This window comes from Ornithorhynchus anatinus, chromosome 1, assembly GCF_004115215.2.
Source record: "Ornithorhynchus anatinus isolate Pmale09 chromosome 1, mOrnAna1.pri.v4, whole genome shotgun sequence".
NCBI lineage: Eukaryota > Metazoa > Chordata > Mammalia > Monotremata > Ornithorhynchidae > Ornithorhynchus > Ornithorhynchus anatinus.
This window is the reverse complement of record NC_041728.1, coordinates 184,719,052-184,737,372: the sequence shown is the minus strand read 5'-3', so window position 1 is coordinate 184,737,372 and position 18,321 is coordinate 184,719,052. Positions and strand designations below refer to the sequence as shown.

Below are 18,321 nucleotides of genomic sequence, written 5' to 3'. Positions count from 1 at the left end.
TCATTTGCATCCCCCCTCTCTCATTGGTCCGCAGGCCCGGCGCCTCTAGCGAGGGGCGGGACCGGCCTCGGGCGGCGCTCTCCGACTGGCCGCCGGCTCGGACAGGCCCCCCCCCCCCCCTCTTTCGGCAGGTTCCCTATCCCCCGCTCATTTGCATCCCCCTCTCCCATTGGTCCGCAGGCCCGGGGGCGGCGCCCTCCGATCGGCCGCCGGCTCAGACGGACCCCGGCCCTTTCGGCGGGTTCCCCGTCCCCGTCTCATTTGCATCCCCCTCTCCCATTGGTCCTTAGGCCCGGCGCCTCCGGCGAGGGGCGGAGCCGGGCTGGGGCGGCGCCCTCCGATTGGCCGAGGGCTCGGGCCGGGCCCCGGCCCCGCCCCCGGCCCCGCCCCCGGCCTCCGGCCCGCGGGGAGCCCGGGGGCCGCGGCCCCGGCCGAGCTGCTGCTGTCGGCGTTGGCGGTGCGGATCGTCCGCCGCCTCTCCGCGCCCGGACCCCCGCCCGGACCCCCCGCCGCCGCCGCCATGCCCGGCCTCGGGGTCTGCATCGTCGGCTCGGGGAACTGGTGAGCTCCGGGGCTTTGCCCCCACCTCCCCGCCCCGTCTCCCCGATTCCGCCGGACCTCTTTGCGGACACCTCGGATCTTGGGGGGCGTGGGGCGGGGGGGGGGGGGGGGAGGTGACGACTTGACAGCAACCCCGTTTTTTAAAATTTCTGTGCCAGCCCGGTGATGGCCTAGACCTCCCGCGCCCGGCGGTCTGGCAGATGCACCTGTCTTTTCCGCCACCTCGGCATTGGGGGGGACGGCCCGGCGACTTGTGTAGACGCTTCTGTGGCGCTCCCCCTCTCCCCCCGTTCTTCTGAGCCACCCCGGGTTATTTGGAGGCGGCCCGGGGAGCGGGGGGAGCCCCGGGATCTCGGGAGGCGCCTCCGGTTCTCTTTATTCATTCCATCGTATTTAGTGCGCGCTTACTCGGGGCAGAGCACCGGGCTGAGCGCTTGGAAGGGACAAATGGGTAACAGAGAGAGACGGTCCCTGCCCTGTGACGGGGGCACGGTCTAATCGACGGGCTTAGGAGGCCGGGATTTTTGGAGACGGCGCCCCCCCCCCCGCCCCGGGGGGTTGAAGGGGGTGTTGGGGACGGCCCGGGGCGTCTCCCCCATCCCCTGTCCCATCCCCACCGTCCCGGGAAGGAGGAGGAGGAGGAGGAGCGGGGCAGGGACCCATCTTCCGTCCCGGCGGCCGGAGGAAGGGGGAAGGGAGCTCTCCGTGCCCGCGGTGCTGACCCCGGACCCGCAGACCCCGCAGCCTAATAATAATAATAATAATAATAATAATGCGGGTATTTGTTAAGCGCTTCCTATGTGCCGAGCACTGGTCTAAGCGCCGGGGGAGATACGGGGGTCATCGGGGGGTCCCCCGTGGGGGTCCCGGTCTTCATCCCCATTTGACAGATGAGGTCACTGAGGCCCGGAGAAGGGAAGTGACTCGGCCGAGGTCACCCAGCTGGCAAGTGGCAGAGGCGGGATTCGAACCCATGACCTCGGACTCCCAAGCCCGGCCTCTTTTTCCACCGAGCCGCGCCGCTCCTGCGGGTACACGTGGGCCTCCGCTCAGGCCAGCTGGTCCGCACCCCGTCTTTGGGTATGCATTCGCTCGGTGGTACTTACCGAGCGCTCACCGGGTGCGGGGCGCTGGACCGAGCGCTCCGGGGGGGCGGGGGGACGACGACGCTACAACAGACAAATTCCCTACCCGGGGGGAGATTACAGTCTAGAGGTAGGCGGTCACGCGTCGACCGGCGCGGGCCTTGCGGGTGCGTCGGGGTGGGCGACCGGGACCGTGAACCGGACTTTGTTCGGTATTCACCGCGTGCCAGTCGGGGTGGACGCGACGTGAGCAGATGGCGTTATGTCCGAGTGGGTCGGGGGCCGGGGCCCAGAATTGGCCTAGCGGACCGAGCCCGGGCCTGGGAGTCAGAAGGTCGTGGGTTCCAATCCCGGCTCCTCCCCTTGTCTGCTGGGTGACCTTGGGCGGGTCGCTCCGCGCCTCTGGGCCTCCGTTCCCTCTTCCGTAAAACGGGGAGTGAGACGGTGAGCCCCACGTGAGACGGGGACCGGGTCCCCGCGCCACCGGCTCGGATCCGGTCCAATTCGAGCTGAAAAACAGCGCGGTTTAGTGGCCAGAGGCCGGGCTTGGGTTCTAATCCCGGTTCTGCCGCTTATCCCTGTGTGACCTGGGGCAAGTCCCTTCGCTTCTCCGGGCCTCAGTTCCCTCATCTGGAAAATGGGGATAATCCCGTTGGTCTTTGTTAAGCGCTTACTCGTTCTAAGCGCTGGGGGAGATACAGGGTAGTCAGGTCGTCCCGCGTGAGGCTCCCAGTTTTCCAATCCCCGTTTTCCAGATGAGGTCACTGAGGCCCGGAGAAGTGAAGTGACTCGCCCGCGGTCACCCAGCTGACAGGTGGCAGAGCCGGCAGTCGAACCCGTGACCTCTGACTCCCAAGCCCGGGCTCTGGCCACTGAGGCGCGGACCGGGAGCCCCGCGGGGGACGGACAACCTGATGACCTTCTATCTCCCTCAGCGCTTAGGACGGTGCTTGGCACCTAGTAAGCGCTTCACTACCGTTATGATCCCTTCATTCGCTAGTATTTATCGAGCGCTTACTACGCCCAGAGCACTGTACGAAGCGCTGGGAATGGACAGTTCGGCAACAGAGAGAGACCGTCCCCGCCCGACGGCGGGCTCACCGTCTTAACGGGACTATCTTACTAATTATCCTTACCCTTCTCCGCCACAGCTCTTAGTACAGTGCCCCGCACATAGTAAGCGCTGAACGGATAGCACAGTTATTACAGTTATTACCGCCGCGGGGCCCTGCACGCAGTAAGCGTTCCGTAAATACGATTGAGTGTGTGTGTGTGTGTGTGTGTGTGTGTGTGTCGGGGGGTGGGGACTGGGGGGGGGGGTCTCCTCCGGGCCGAGCCCCGGGACGCCGTGGGGGTCTCCCGACCGAGGGGGCCGCGGACGGAGGGGAGACGTCACCCCCCGCCTCTCTCCCCGGGTCATTCATTCATTCATTCATTCATTCATTCATTCATTCATTCATTCAATAGTATTTATTGAGCGCTTACTATGTGCAGAGCAGTGTACTAAGCGCTTGGAGTGAACAAGTCGGCAACAGATAGAGACGGTCCCTGCCGTTTGACGGGCTTACGGTCTAATCGGGGGAGACGGACAGACGAGAACGATGGCACTAGACAGCGTCGAGGGGAAGAACATCTCGTAAAAACCGATGGCGACTAAATAGAATCCCCTCCCTCTCCCCAGGGGCTCCGCCATCTCCAAAATCGTCGGGCGCAACGTGTGCCATTCGGGCCGCTTCTCGCCGGCCGTGCGGCTGTGGGTCTTCGAGGAGACGGTGGGAGGCCGCAAGCTGAGCGACATCATCAACCAGGACCACGAGAACGTCAAGTACCTGCCGGGCCACAAGCTGCCTCCCAACGTGGTGAGTCCGCCCGGCCCACGGCCGGCCCACGCCCCGGCCGGCCAAGGGGAGGGCCCGGGGCCGCCCCCGGCTCGTCGCCCTGTACCCGACCCGGCCTCGGCCCGCTGCGTGACCTTGGGCCGGTCACTGATGATACTAATGACGATAGCGTTTGTTAATAATAACGTCGGTGTTGGTTAAGCGCTTCCTGGGTGCTAAGCGCCGGGGATCACAGTCACACGGCGGATCGGTGGCGGAGCCGGGAACCCACGGCCTCCGTCACCCCGACCCGGGTTTCTTGCCACTGTGCCCCACGCGGCTTTTCACGGGTCGAAGACCGTGAGCCCCAGGTGGGCCGGGGACCGCGTCCAACCCCATTTGCCTCTCTCCACCGCAGCGCTTAGTACAGTGCCTGCCACATAGTAAGGGCTTAGCAAATACCCTCCCGCTCACGGGTCTGATGCTCCTGCGGCCGGGTGGGCGCCGGGCACCTGGAAACCACCAGCGGGGCTTGGGTCCCCGCCGTTGCCGGGAAGAGGTTGAGTCACCTCGGTTGCCGTCGTCATCACCTTCGGCGTCGCCGGGCGAGCGGGGCCCCCCCGGGGTCAGGGATCGATCGCTCCATCGCCGCCCGCCACGCGAGCGCCGATAAGGGGCCGGCCCGACTCCTTTCCTGCGCCGTCCGCATCTTCCGGGACCCGGGTTCCGATCCCCGGCCTGCTGTGTGACCTGGGGCGGATCGCTGCCCACCTCTGGGCCTCCGTTTCCGCGTCTGGAAAATGGGGATTGGATCCCCGTTCTCCCTCCCGCTTAGACTCTTGAACCCCGTGTGGGAAAGGGGCCGGGTGGAGCCTGATGGTTCTGGCCCCACCTCGGTGCTTAGAGAAGCAGGGTGGCTCGGTGGCGAGAGCCCGGGCTTGGCCGTCGGAGGTCGTGGGTTCGAATGCCGGCCCCGCCGCTCGTCTGCCGGGTGACTTCGGGCAAGTCGCTCCACTTCGCGGTGCCTCAGTGGCCTCCTCTGCCAGATGGGGATGAAGACCGGGAGCCCCACGTGGGTCAGTCTGATGACCCCGTGTCTGCCCCAGTGCTTAGAACAGCGTGTAGTAAGTGCTTAATAAATGCCATAATTATTATTATTAGTGTGGTAATACAGTGCTTGGCACCTAGTAGGTGTTGAACAGATATCACAGTTATTATTAGCCCCCCGTAAAAGAGAGTTTTTGCACCTAGAAGCCCTCCCAGCTCCACTTTCCAGAATCTTCCCTCCATGCCAGCCTCTCCCCTCCATAATAATGATGATGAGGGCATTTGTTAAGCGCTTACTATGTGCCCGGCACTGTACTAAGCGCTGGGGCAGGTGCCAGCTAATCAGCTTGGACACAGTCCCCGTCCCCTGGGGCTCCCAGTCTTCAGGGGGAGCAGCGTGGCTCAGTGGAAAGAGCCCGGGCTTGGGAGTCCGAGGTCATGGGTTCGAGTCCCGGCTCGGCCCCCTGGGCAGCTGGGTGACTGTGGGCGAGTCGCTTCACTTCTCTGGGCCTCAGTGAACTCATCTGGAAAACGGGGTTGACACACGGGACAACCCGATGACCCCGTATCTCCCCCAGCGTTGGGACAGTGCTCCCCACATAGTAAGCGCTTAACAAATACCCACATTGTTATTCTTATTATTCATCCCCATTTTCCAGATGAGGGAACTGAGGCCCAGAGAAGTGAAGCGAGTTGCCCAAGGTCACACAGCAGACCAGCGGCGGAACCGGGATGAGAACCCAGGTCCTTCTGACTCCCGGGGCCGGGCTCTACCCATTAAGCCACCCTACTTCGAACCCCCATCCTCCCCCACTGTTGAAGCACAGCGTACACCCCACTCTGGTCTCTGGCCGGGAGCCCCCTCCCTCTACCCTCCCCCACTTCCCAGGATCCATTCATTCATTCATTCATTCATTCATTCAGCACAGCCTAGTGGTTAGAGCGCGAGCCTGGGCGTCAGAAGGTCACAGGTTCTAATCCCGCCTCCACCGCTTGTCTTCCGTGTGACTTCGGAGAAGTCACTTCACTTCTCTGGGCCTCCGTTCCCAGGCCCGGGCTCTAGCCACTGGGCCATGTTGCTTCTTGGTTCGAATCCCGGCTCTGCCGCCTGTCAGCTGGGTGACTGGGGGCGAGTCACTTCACTCCTCTGGGCCTCGGTGACCTCATCTGGAAAATGGGGATGAAGACTGGGAGCCTCACGTCGGACAACCTCATTCCCCTGTATCTCCTCCAGTGCTTAGAACAGTGCTCTGCACATTATTATAGATAAACAGATATAGACAGATCTATACTTACATGCACTTAGTAAGTGCTCACACATTATTATTCTTAATAATAATGGTTACCGTTGTGACGAACCTCTCTGACCCGAGCCGGTCCTACCTCTCCCCACCCAGGATGTGTGTGCCAGATGTACTACCACTACTACTAATAATGTTGATATCTGTTAAGTGCTCACTATATGCCAAGCACTTTAGCGCTGGGGTAGATACAAGGTCATCGGGTTGTCCCCTGTGGGGCTCCCGGTCTTCATCCCCATTTTCCAGATGAGGGCACTGAGGCCCAGAGAAGTGAAGGGACTGGCCCCAAGTCACCCGGCTGGCAGGTGGCGGAGCCGGGACGAGAACCCGCGGCCTGGGACTCCCCGGCCCGGGCTCTTGCCACTGAGCCGCGCCGCGCCGCGCCGCGCCGTAGCCACGTTTGGCCCTGGCCTCCCCTGAGCCGGGCCCGGGTGGCCTTGCCGGCCGCGCCCGCCCTCTGACCCGGGGCGGTGTCCCCTGTGCCCGCCCAGGTGGCCGTGCCGGACGTGGTGGCCGCCGTGGAGGAGGCCGACGTCCTGGTCTTCGTCCTGCCCCATCAGTTCATCGCGCCCACCTGCGCCCAGATGGTGGGCCACCTCAAACCCGGGGCCTTTGGCATCTCCCTCATCAAGGTATGCCCCGCTCCTGCCCCCTGCCCCCCATCACCCCCTGCCTCCCGTCACCCCCAGCCTCCCGTCACCCCCAAACCCCTTGCCCCTGCCCCCCCATCACCCCCTGCCTCCCATCACGCCCAGCCCCCTTGCCCCCTACCCTCCATCATTCCCAGCCTCCCATCACCCCCAACCCCCTTGCCCCCTGCCCCCCATCAACCCCTGCCTCCCATCACCCCCAACCCCCTTGCCCCCTGCCCCCATCACCCTCAACCCCCTTGCCCCCTGCCCCCCACCTTCCATCATCCCCTGCCTCCCATCACCCCCGCCCCCCATCACCCCCAGCCCCCTCGGCCCCTGCCCCCCTCACCCTCTGGCTCCCATCACCCCCAGCCCTCTTGCCCTCTGCCCTCCATCATCCCCAGCCTCCCATCACCCCCAACCCCCTCGCCCCTGCCCCCCATCACCCCCTGCTTCCCATCGACCCCGGCCCCTTGCCCCCTGCCCCCCGTCACCCCCCACCCAGCCCTCCTTTAACCTCCCGGCTCTCCCTGCCTCTCCCACGATCCCCTGCCACTCTCTTAGAACAACACGCTCCGCTAAACCTCTATCGTTCCCCCCCCCCCGCCTCAGCCCATCACCCTTTCTTACTCCTACCGGTCATCCCCAGCCCTTGTAGTGGACAGAGCCCGGGCTTGGGAGTCAGAGGTCATGGGTTCGAATCCCAGCTCTGCCACCTGTCAGCTGTGTGACTGTGGGCGAGTCACTTCAACTCTCTGGGCCTCAGTGACCTCATCTGTCAAATGGGGATCAACTGTGAGCCTCAGGTGGGGCAACCCGATGACCCCGTACCTCCCCCAGCGCTTAGAACAGTGCTCTGCACATAGTAAGCGCTTAACAGATACCAACATTTATGGGTTCCAATCCCATCTCTGCCGCTTGTCCGCTGTAGGACCTTGGGCAAGCCGCTTCACTTCTCTGGGCCTCACTTCCCTCCTCTGCAGAATGCGGATGGAGACTGTGAGCCCCACGGAGGACAGGGACTGTGTCCAACTCCATTTGCTTGTATCCACCCCAGCGCTTAGTACAGTGCCTGGCACATGGTAAGCGCTTAACAGATATCACGATTATTATTAATTTGATTCTCTGCGCCTCAGTTATCTGTAAAATGGGGAGGATTGAGACCGTGAGTCCCACGTAGGACAGGGATTGTGTCCGGCCCGATCGGCTCGTATCTCCCCCGGCACTTAGAACAGTGCCTGGCACGTAGTAAGCGCTTAACAGATACCGTCGTTATTTATTATTTTTATCATCATCATCATCCCCTCCGGGCCGCATTGGCGGTTGCGTATCGGTGCGGAGGGCAGCCCCTCTGACCCGTCCGGGGGCCCCAGGGGTCCGGCGGCCCCCCATCCCCGGGCCGGCCCGGCCGCCCCCTCGCCCGCTCACGGTCGCCTCCGGTCAGGGGGTGGACGAGGGTCCCGGGGGCCTGAAGCTCATCTCGGACCTGATCCGCGAGAAGCTGAGCATCGAGGTGAGCGTGCTCATGGGCGCCAACATCGCCAACGAGGTGGCCGAGGAGAAGTTCTGCGAGACGACCATCGGTGAGACACCCCCCGGACCCGCGCCCAGCACCGTGCTAAGCGCCGGAGTCGCTGGGAAAGACCCGGTGCAGTCAGGTCAGACCGACCCAGCGCTGCACGGGTTCGCCAAGGGAGGAGGCGGGCGTCCCGGGCCCCCCTGGGGGGCAGGGGGAGGCTTGTTGGAGTCGGTCGGGTTTATTGAGCGCGCTTACTGTGTGCCGAGCACCGTACGAAGCGCTAGGGAGCGTATAATACAACAGAAAGAGGACACATTCCCTGCCCGTCATGAGCTGCTGACGAATAGAAGGAAATAAACGAGGGAGACGGACGGGAGTGACGTGGGGCCGGGAGGGGGGACGGAGAAAGGGAGCGAGTCGGGGCGACGCGGAAGGGAGGAGAGGAGAGGAGGGCGCAGTCAGGGAAGGCTTCCTGGAGGAGATGGGCCTTGAATAAGGGTTCGAAGGAGCGGAGAGTCACCGTCCGTAGGATCCGAGGAGGGAGGGCCTTCCGGGCCAGAGGCGGGATGTGGGTGAGAAGGTCGGCGGCCAGACGGACGGGATCGAAGTACGGTGAGAGAGCCGGCATGGGAGGAGCGGAGGGTGCGGGCTGGGGTGAAGTAGCAGAGTAGCGAGGTGAGGTAGGAGGGGGCGACCCGATGGACGGCTGAAAAGCCGCCGGCGAGGGGTTTCTGTGTGAGGCGGAGGTGGACGGGCGACCCCTGGAAGGTCTTGAGGAGTGGGGAGAGGTGGACCGAACCTTGCGCTAGAAAAATGATTCGGGCAGAGGAGCGGACTGTGGACCGGGGCGGGGAGAGGCAGGAGGCAGGGAGGTCAGCCAGGAGACCGATGCCGTCGTCCAGACCGGAGAGGACGGGTGCTTGGCTTAACACGCTCGCGGTTGGACAAAGCCCCCGCCACCCACCCAACCCCGGGTCCCCCGAGGGCCCCGGGGGCCCCGGCCCGACGCCCCCGACCCCGGCTGGCCCGGGCCCGGGAGGGGAGCGGCCGAACTTTGACCGTGCGGGACTGTCTGCCCTTAGAGAAGCAGCGTGGCTCGGTGGCAAGAGCCCGGGCTTGGGAGTCGGAGGTCATGGGGTGGAATCCCGGCTCGGCCCCTTGTCAGCTGCGTGACGGTGGGCGAGTCACTTCACTTCTCGGGGCCTCAGTGACCTCATCTGTCAAAGGGGGATTAACTGTGAGCCTCACGTGGGACGACCTCATGACCCTGTATCTCCCCCAGCGCTTAGAACAGTGCCCTGCACATAGTAAGCGCTTAACAAATTCCAACACTATTATTATAATTATCACCGGGCCCGCAGCCCCGTCGAGAGGCAGGGCCCCGGCGAGAGGCAGGGCCCGCGATGCCCACGGCCTCACCGGGGGTGGCGGGGGAAAAGGAGCCGATTCAGGCCGGCGGGGGCTTCCCCTCCGGTGCCCTGCCCCGTCCCCGCATTGTGCCAGGCGAGGCCTCACCCCCGAGGCTGGGACCGGGGCGGGAATGGCAGGAGAGGGCGAGGAGGGGACACAGTCCCTGCCCCTTGAGGGGGTCACGGTCTCAATCCCTCTTTTAAGGCCTCCTGGGGGTCCCTCCCCCCTCACCCACCGTCTCCCCGCACCGTGATCCCGCCCGGCTGGTCCGGCCCTCGGCAGAGGGCTTGGCCGGGAGGGCTGGGGGTGGTCTGCCCGGCGGTGGGCCGCAACAGTCGCCCGGAGGCTGGGGATTAATAATAATGTTGGTATTTCTTGAGCGCTTACTACGTGCAGAGCACTGTTCTAAGCGCTGCGGGGGATACGGGGTCATCGGGTTGTCCCACGTGGGGCTCACACTCAATCCCCATTTTACGGATGAGGGAACGGAGGCGCAGAGAAGTGAAGTGACTTGCCCGAGGTCACACAGCTGACCTGCGGCAGAGCCAGAATTCGAACCCATGACCTCTGACTCCCAAGCCCGGGCTCTTTCCGAGATGACTTCCAGATCAGAGGTCCTCAGCCACCCCCGTGATCCCGCCTAGCGCGGGAGAGCCCGGGCCTGGGAGTCGGAGGACCTGGGTTCTAATCCCGGCTCCGCCACTTGTCCGCGGGGTGACCTTGGCGAGTCACTCGACTCCTCCGGGCCTCGGTTCCTTCATCCGGAAGATGGGGATTAAGACTTCGAGCCCCGCGTGGGACAGGGACTCAATCCAACTTGCTTAGCTTGTATCTACCCCAGCGCTTAGTACAGGGCTCGATACCTAGTAAGTGCTCAGCGTGGCTCGGTGGAAAGAGCACGGGCTTTGGAGTCAGAGTTCACGGGTTCGAATCCCGGCTCGGCCACCTGTCGGCTGGGTGACTTTGGGCGAGTCACTTCACTTCTCTGTGCCTCAGTGACCTCATCTGTAAAATGGGGATGAAGACCGTGAGCCCCACGGGGGACGACCCGATTCCCCTGTGTCTACCCCGGCGCTTAGAACGGTGCTCGGCACATAGTAGGCGCTTAACAGATACCAACATTATTATTGCTCGGTAAATGCCACTGATGGATTGACTCATTGGTAGATAAGAGCTTAACCAGTACCATTAAAAAAAAAAAAATCCTCTCAATGGAGAACAAGCTTGACCCTTCCGGGGTCACCAAATGTGATCAGTCCTGAAGACAGTTGGCCGTCCCCCTCCCTGACCCAGCCGGTCCCCCTGCTAGCTCGTTCGTTCGGTCGTATTTATCGAGCGTTGACTGCGTGCAAAACACTGTACTGAGCGCTTGGGAGAGGACAATAGAACAACAGACAGATTCTCCGCCCACAGTGAGCTCACGGTCTAGAGGAGTTCTCAGTCCAGTGGGGTAGGGGGAGCTGGGCGAGGCTGGCGCCCCGATGTCCCCCTATCCGGCCTCCCCGTGTGCAAAGCACCGTACTAAGCGCTTGGCAGAGGACCATCTAAACGAAAGACAGATTTCCCGCCCACAAGGAGCTCACGGTCTAGAGGGGCGGGGGGAGCTGCCGGGGCCAGGGTGGCGCCCCGAAGCCCCCCGTCCCGCCCGCCCCTCCAGGCTGTAAGAACCCGGAACACGGGCAGATCTACAAGGAGCTCTTCCAGACCCCCAACTTCCGGGTGACCGTGGTGGAAGACTGTGACACGGTGGAGATCTGCGGAGCCCTGAAGGTAAGAGGGGGGCGGCAGGTGGTCTCAGCTCGCCGCCGACCCCCCGGCCCACCCGAGCTCAGGTCGTCCTGCCCGGCCGGGGGCGAGAGGAGCGCCCGAGAGGGTCCGAGGTCTGGGGGGGGCCCAAAGGGCGCCCCGTGTCCTCGACGACAATCACGGTACCCGTTGAGCCCCTACCGCGTGCCAAGCGCCGGGGTAGATCCAGGTCCGCCGATCCGGGTCGTGGGCCGAGGCGGGGGCGAGCGCGGCGGAGAGGAGCCGGGCCTCCTCCCCGGGCGCCCGGCCGCAGCGCGACCTCCCCCGCTCCCGGGCGCAGAACGTCGTGGCGGTGGGCGCCGGCTTCTGCGACGGGCTGGGCTTCGGCGACAACACCAAGGCGGCGGTCATCCGGCTGGGGCTCATGGAGATGGTGGCCTTCGCCAAGCTGTTCTGCCGCGGGCCCGTGGCCGTCGCCACCTTCCTGGAGAGCTGCGGCGTGGCCGACCTCATCGCCACCTGCTACGGCGGCCGCAACCGCCGCGTGGCCGAGGCCTTCGTGCGCTCCGGCAAGGTGAGGGGCGCCCCGGGCCCCGAGGGCGAGGGGCCGGGGGGCCGGGGGCCGGGGACCCTCGGGGATGGGCCGGCGACTCTCGGGGCCGGGTCGGTGGTCTTCGGAACCGGACCGGTGGCCTTCGGGGCCGGGCCGGCGACCCTCGGGGCCGGGCCGGTGGCCGGCGGGGCCGGGACGGAGACCCTCCGAGTTTGGCCGCTGGGCCTCGGAGCCGGGCCGGCGCTCCTCGGGACCGGGCCGGAGACCCTCGGAGCTGGACCGGTGGCCTTCGGGGCCGGGTCGGTGCCCATCGGGGCCGGGCCGGTGGCCCTCGGAGCCGGGCGTAGTGGCTGGAGCCCGGGCTTGGGAGTCAGAAGGTCACGGGTTCTAAACCCGGCTCCGCCGCCTGTCTGCCGGGTGGCCTCGGGCAAGTCGCTTCACTTCCCTGGGCCTCAGTTCCCTCGTCTGTCAAATGGGAACGGGGGCCGGGAGCTCCTCGCGGGACAGGGACCGTGTCCAGCCCGAATTGCTTGGATCCACCCCGGCGCTTAATCCAGTGGCTGGCCCATAGTAAGCGCTGAACAAATACCAGAATAATCACAATAATCGTCATCATTACCCACGGGGTCAGGCCGGCGGCCCTCGGTTCTGCCCAGAAACCCACCCCTCCCCGGCAGCCTCCAGAACTCCTGTCTCGAGGCCCGCTCCACCCTGCCCGCTTCCCGGGAGACACGGGGCCCAGTCCGGCGGGGGATGGGGGAGGGCGGCGTGGCTCGGTGGAAAGAGCCCGGGCTTGGGAGTCAGAGGTCACGGGTTCGAATCCCCGCTCCGCCGCTTGGCAGCTGTGTGACCGTGGCCCGGTCGCTTCACTTCTCTGGGCCTCAGTTCCCTCATCCGTCAAATGGGGATGAAGACTGGGAGCCTCACGTGGGACGACCTGATGACCCTGTACCTACCCCAGAACGGTGCTCTGCACATAGTAAGCGCTTAAATACCGACATTATTATTACCCCCCCCCCCCCCCGCCCCCCCCGCCCCGCAGACCATCGAGGAGCTGGAACGGGAGATGCTCAACGGTCAGAAGCTGCAGGGCCCCCAGACCGCGGCCGAGGTGTACAAGGTCCTGACCCAGAAGGAGATGGTGGACAAGTGAGTGACCCCCACCGCCGGCCTGGGGCGAGGGGATGGGGGAGACTCCGCGCCCCCTCGGAGCCCCTCCTTCAAACCTCACTGACCGTGAGGCCGGGAAGGGGCCGGGTGGGAGTGGGTGACGCCAAGGGGGTCCCGACCGGCTCCCGAAATTCCGGGTCCCAGACAGAGCGATGTCTCCCCCTCTAGACTGCAAGCTCCTTGCGGGCAGGGAGTAATAATAATTACGGCGTCCGTTAAGCGCCTACTGTGTGTCGGGCACTGTACTGAGCGCTGGGGTGGATCCGGGCCAATCGGGTTGGACACAGTCCGCGTCCCCCGTGGGGCTCACGGTCTCCAGCCCCGTTTGACAGGTGAGGGAACTGAGGCCCGGAGAAGCGAAGTGACTTAGCCAAGGCCGCACAGCCGACAAGTGGCGGAGCCGGGATTAGAACCCGGGCTCTACCCACTACGCCGTGCTGCTTCCTGTGTGTCTGTTAAATTGGATTCTCCCAAACACTCAGTAGAGTGCCCTGCACTTAGCAAGCTCTCGATGAATTTAATTTATTCTAGACTGTAAGCCCTTTGTGGGCGGGATACGTCACCGGCTCTATTGTATCGGACTCTCCCCAGCACTCAGTACAGTGCTCGGCCCACGGTAAGCACTCGACAGATACCACCGGAGCAGCGTGGCTCAGTGGAAGGAGCTCCGGCTTGGGAGTCAGGGGTCACGGGTTCTGGTCCCGGCTCCGCCGCTAGGCAGCTGTGTGACCTTGGGCAAGTCGCTTCACTTCTCTGTGCCTCAGTGACCTCATCTGTCAAATGGGGATGAAGACCGTGAGCCCTACATGGGACAACCCGATGACCTTGTATCCCCCCCAGCCCTTAGAACGGAGCTTGGCACGTAGTACGCGCTTAACGAATACCGACGTTATTATTATTATTCTCTGGGCCTCAGCTCATCTGTAAAATGGGGATTAAGACTGGGAGCCTCATGTGGGATAACCTTGTATCTCCAGTGCTTAGTACAGTGCTTGGCACATAGTAAGCGCTTAACAGATGCCATTATTATTATTATTATATTTAAAACACCGTTGGTTGGACCTTCACAACATCGCTCCTCTCCGCCCTCTCCTCTCTGTCCAAACTGCTCTCACGCTGATCCGAGCCTTTGTCCTATCCCGCCCTGACCCCCTGCGCCGATCCATCGGTGGTATTTACTGAGCGCTTACTGCGTGCAGACCACCGCGCTACGCGCTCGGGAGAGCACGGTAGAACGGCCACGTTCCCCGTCGACGGCCAGCTCGCGGGCTGGGACATCCGGCGGCCGGCTGGCCGACCTCCCCGCCTCCCGTCTCCGCCCGCGTCGTTTTCCGACGAAAACGTTCAGTCCACGTCTCCCCGCTCCCCGAGACCCTCCGGCGGGCCTGGGAGTCAGGAGGTCCCGGGTTCTAATCCCGGCTCCGCCCGCCGCGTGGCCTCGGGCAAGTCGCTTCACTTCTCTGGGCCTCGGTTCCCTCATCTGTCAAACGGGGATGGAGACTGAACCCCAGGCGGGACAGGGACCGCGTCCAACCCGGTCGGCCGGTCTCCGCCCCAGCGTTTAGTACGGTGCCTGGCACACGGTAAGCGCTTAGCAGATACCGGCGTTATCATCATCGTCAGAGAGACAGAGGACCACAGAGACAGAACAGTAATCACGAGGGAGAGGGACAGACCGGAGACGGGCCGGGAGCGCGGCAGAGAACAGGCAGGATGGAGAGAGAACAATGGAGACACAGAGAGAAGGACAGAGACAGAGAGGCGGAGATGGAGACGGGGTGGACGGGGGAAATTCCAGATTCCAACTCCAGCCGCCATCCTATTCCCGCCCCCCCCCCCCCGCCCCCCGTGGCGGCGGACGGCTGCCCGGAGCCCGGGGGCGTCCGCTCCTTAGACGAGCAGCATGGCGTAGTGGCCTGAGCATCAGAAGGTCAGATGGAGAAGCAGCGTGGCTCAGTGGAAAGAGCACGGGCTTTGGAGTCAGAGGTCATGGGTTCGAATCCCCGCTCGGCCACTTGTCAGCTGTGTGACTTTGGGCACGTCACTTAACTTCTCGGTGCCTCAGTTACCTCATCTGTAAAATGGGGATTAAGATTGTGAGCCCCACGTGGGACAACTTGATTCCCCTGTGTCTACCCCAGCGCTTAGAACAGTGCTCGGCACATAGTAAGCGCTTAACAAATACCAACATTATTATTATTATTATTATTAAGGTCGTGGGTTCTAATCCCGGCTCCGCCACTTGTCCGCCGCGCGACGTTGGACAGGTCACTTCGCTTCTCCGGGCCTCGGTTGCCTCATCTGGAAAGTGGGGATTAAGACCGTGAGCCCCGCGTGGGACAACCCGCTTACCTTGTATGTACCCAGCGCTTAGAAGAGTGCTTGGCACGTAGTAAGCGCTTAACAAATACGAAAATCCTTCTTCTTCTCTGGGCCTCGGTGACCTCATCTGGAAGATGGGGATTGAGACTGAGAGCCACAAGGGACAGGGACTGGGTGCAACACCATTGGCTTGCGTCCACCCCATCGTTTAGTACGGTATCTGGTCTGTAATAATAATAATGATAACGATGGCACGTTAGGCGCTTACTGTGTGCCAAGTACTGTTCTGGGCGCCGGGGAGGATACAAGGTGATCCGGCTGCCCCATGTGGGGCTCCCAGTCTTCACCCCCATTTGACAGATGAGGTCACTGAGGCCCAGAGAAGTGACTTGCCCACGGTCACCCAGCTGACAAGAGGCGGAGGCAGGATTCGAATCCACGATCTCTGATCTCCCAAGGCCGGGCTCTCGCCACCGAGCCACGCGGCTTCTCGAGGGGCAGGTAAGTCGTAAGTGCTCGACCACAGCATCACGATCGTCACCTCCGCTGCAGGTTCCCGCTGTTCGTCACCGTCTACCAGATCTGCTACGAGGGGAAGTCAGTCCAGCGGTTCATTGAGTGTCTGCAACAGCACCCCGAGCACGTGTAACCGCCGCCCCCCCCGTCCCATAAAGGCAGCAGAGGCCCTTTCCGGGCTAAGAGCGAGTCTCAGAGCTGCTTCCCTCCCGCCCCCGGCCCCCGCCCCGACCTCGGCGGAGGACCCCGGTCCCGTCGGGTAGGCCCGGGGCCTCCCCGGCCGCCGTCCTGCCCCCGCCTCCCGTCGGGGGGATCCGTTCGAGGCCTTCGGCTCGCCGACGGCCCCCGGGCCGGGGGCCGGGGGCCGGGGGCGAGACCCCCCCAGTTAGCCGCCGGCCACGGCCCGAGGTCTCCGCTGTCTTAACGCCCGCCGGGTCCCGACTCCGGGCTGGGCTGCCGCACACGCACAAATTGGGGAGGGGGAGGGGGGGACGCTGCCTCAGCCATGGGGCTCTGCTGCCTTTAACCTGGGGGGGGGGGAGGGGACGGACCGGCGACCCCCTCCGCCCCCCACTGACCGTCCGTTCCCGGGGCGGGGTGGATCTCAACCCCGCCATCCGGGCCGGCCCCAACCCGAGGCTACCGTCGGAGCCCTGGGTTATCCGTGGGTTTCAATCATCCGCGCCCCGGCCCGCCCTGCGGGGAACGGGGCGGGGGGGCCGGCGACACCCCCGACTCCTCCGGCCGAGGCCGCGGGGTCGGGTGCGGAGGGGTTTGAGGGAGGGGAGGCCTGAGAGTCCCTCTCCCCTCCACCATCGCTCCCCCGAGTCCCTGAACTCAACTTTCTGTTTTCTAGGCCTCAGAGCCCGTGCCCCGGGGCCCTCTGATGGCCTTCCGACCGCTGGGGGAGGGAAGGGGGTCCCCCCGGCCCCCCGGCCCCTTCCCCCCGACCCCGAGAACGGGCCTCCCGTCCTGAGACTCCCGAGGGGTCTCCGAGGGGGGCCGGGGACGCGGGGGGCGACCGCTCCGGGCCCGGTTCCGGCAGGCTCCGGGGGCCGTCGGGGCTTCGGTCGCCGCCGTCTGAGCGCGTCCCACCTCCCCGGTGGGCCGCCCGGCCTCCCCCCGAGGCCCGGCGACGACGACGTGGCGGGGGAGAAGAGACGCGCACGCGGCCGAGTCCGTTTTTATTGAACCGTACGTCACCCTGGGTCCCTCCTGCGGGAATCTCACGTTAAAAACCAAACGACTTCTTCTGCTCCGGAAATAAAGCAAATTAGCCCTTAAAAATCTCAGTCTCGTCTACGAGATGTAAACACGGGTGGGAGAGGCTCGTCCCGTCCGTCAACCGGCGGGCCGGGCCGGGCGGGCTCCCCGGACCAGCCGCGCTGTCCCTCGTGCCCCCCCCCCCCCCGGCCCGGCCACGGGGGACCCCGAGGAGGACGCCCACCGAGGCCCCGGTGAACCCCTCGCCTCTGTGACCCTCCGGGCTCGTGCGGCCGGCCGGGGTCGGAAATGGCTTGTGTCCGTCGGCTTTCCCCGTCTCGGGATCCTGAGCTTCACTCCTGGTCCTACCGCTCGGGAAGGTCGGGGGTGGGGGAGAGGAAAGGGAAACTGAGGTAGTCGGTGAGCCCGGCCCCGGCCCGGCCGGCGCCCGGCTCCAGGCCGTGCTGAACCGACTCCCGGGTGAAAGTGGCGGCCGGGGAAACCGACCCGTCGGTGCCAAGTTCTTCTCCTCGGGAAAGGGGAACCGCAGCAGCGTTCCGAGAGGAGGAGCACCGGACGGGAGCACCGAGCCGCTCCTCTTCTCGCGCTGCCCAGCCCGGGCGGCGACCCCTCGCCGCGGCCAACGTCTGCGACAGGCCCTAGGGGGTCGATGGGGGCCCGAGCCCAACCTGACTGGGTGGAGAGCCCGGCCGGAACCGCCCCGCACCGCGACCCGACCTCCGGGGCTCCCCGGGCGTAGACCGGCGCGGTGCCCGTGCCCTCCCGGGGCTCCCCGAGGGCAGCCCGGGGGTAGTAGCCGGTGCCCGCCGCGTCTGAGGGCCTCCGGTCCGCTGGGCCCCGGGGGGCTGTCCGGAGACCGGCTGAGGTGGTCTCGCTGCCATCTGGACCCACCCCCCACCCGCCGAGCCGCACGCACGGCAGAGGGAGGAGGTCGGCCAGGGGCTGCCGGAGGGGGGCCGTCGGAATCACGGGCCCGCTAGTGCCACACGCACAGCAGGAAGCCGGCCAGCAGCGGGAGGAGGTTGGCCACCAGAAGCCAGAGGGTGGCCACCAGGCTGGAGGAACGGGAACAGAGATCTGAGGAAGAGGAAGAAGAGGAGGGCCGAGAGGTGAGGTCGGACGGGGTGAGGCCCCACCCCGTCCCGTGCCCCCCCGGGACCCCCCAGGCCCCTCGGACGGGCTGGAGAGGCGGGCTCCGGAGCCACCGGGCACCGAGAGCCACTTGCCCGAAGGGGGTCACCGTCGCAGAGCCCCCTCACCCCCCAAACCGTTGCCCTCCGGATGCTCCTAGGGTCTGGTGCGTCAATAACCATTAATAACGACGGTATCCGTTAAGCGCTCCCCGGGTGCCAAGCACCGTTGGGGTAGACACAGAGACAAGCAGGGTGGCCCCGGCCCCCGTCCCACACGGGGCCCGC

The 18,321-nt window shown here is 64.8% G+C and overlaps 2 protein-coding genes across 3 annotated transcripts in view; one reads left to right on the top strand and one right to left on the bottom strand.

The window, feature by feature from the left end:
* Positions 1-426: 426 nt before the first annotated feature.
* On the top strand, positions 427-16,966 carry LOC114813849 (glycerol-3-phosphate dehydrogenase [NAD(+)], cytoplasmic-like). Of its 2 annotated transcripts, none has more exons than XM_029071230.2 (8): positions 427-561; positions 3,328-3,505; positions 6,303-6,443; positions 7,888-8,026; positions 11,030-11,142; positions 11,459-11,692; positions 12,714-12,820; positions 15,716-16,966. In XM_029071230.2, exons 1-8 carry the CDS (start codon positions 521-523, stop codon positions 15,810-15,812), a joined length of 1,050 nt encoding a protein of 349 aa, XP_028927063.1. In that variant the 5' UTR covers positions 427-520; the 3' UTR covers positions 15,813-16,966. The 2 variants fall into 2 exon arrangements, with proteins under 2 accessions (XP_028927063.1, XP_028927057.1); XM_029071224.2 differs by lacking the exon at positions 427-561 and adding an exon at positions 1,520-1,641.
* The window catches only part of LMLN (leishmanolysin like peptidase), a 28,534-nt gene continuing 27,061 nt past the window's right edge, over positions 16,849-18,321 (bottom strand). Inside the window, exon 17 of the mRNA XM_029071266.2 lies at positions 16,849-17,980. Coding sequence (XP_028927099.1) covers positions 17,880-17,980 — 101 coding nt within the window. The 3' untranslated portion in view covers positions 16,849-17,879. The remainder of the gene's footprint in view (positions 17,981-18,321) is intronic.

Coding starts and splice junctions, on each gene's coding strand:
- LOC114813849 (XM_029071224.2), top strand. CDS start 1,535: ATGACCTCGGACTCCCAAGCCCGGCCTCTTTTTCCACCGAGCCGCGCC. Junction 6,444..7,887: donor TTGGCATCTCCCTCATCAAG/GTATGCCCCGCT, acceptor GCCTCCGGTCAG/GGGGTGGACGAGGGTCCCGG. Junction 11,143..11,458: donor AGATCTGCGGAGCCCTGAAG/GTAAGAGGGGGG, acceptor TCCCGGGCGCAG/AACGTCGTGGCGGTGGGCGC.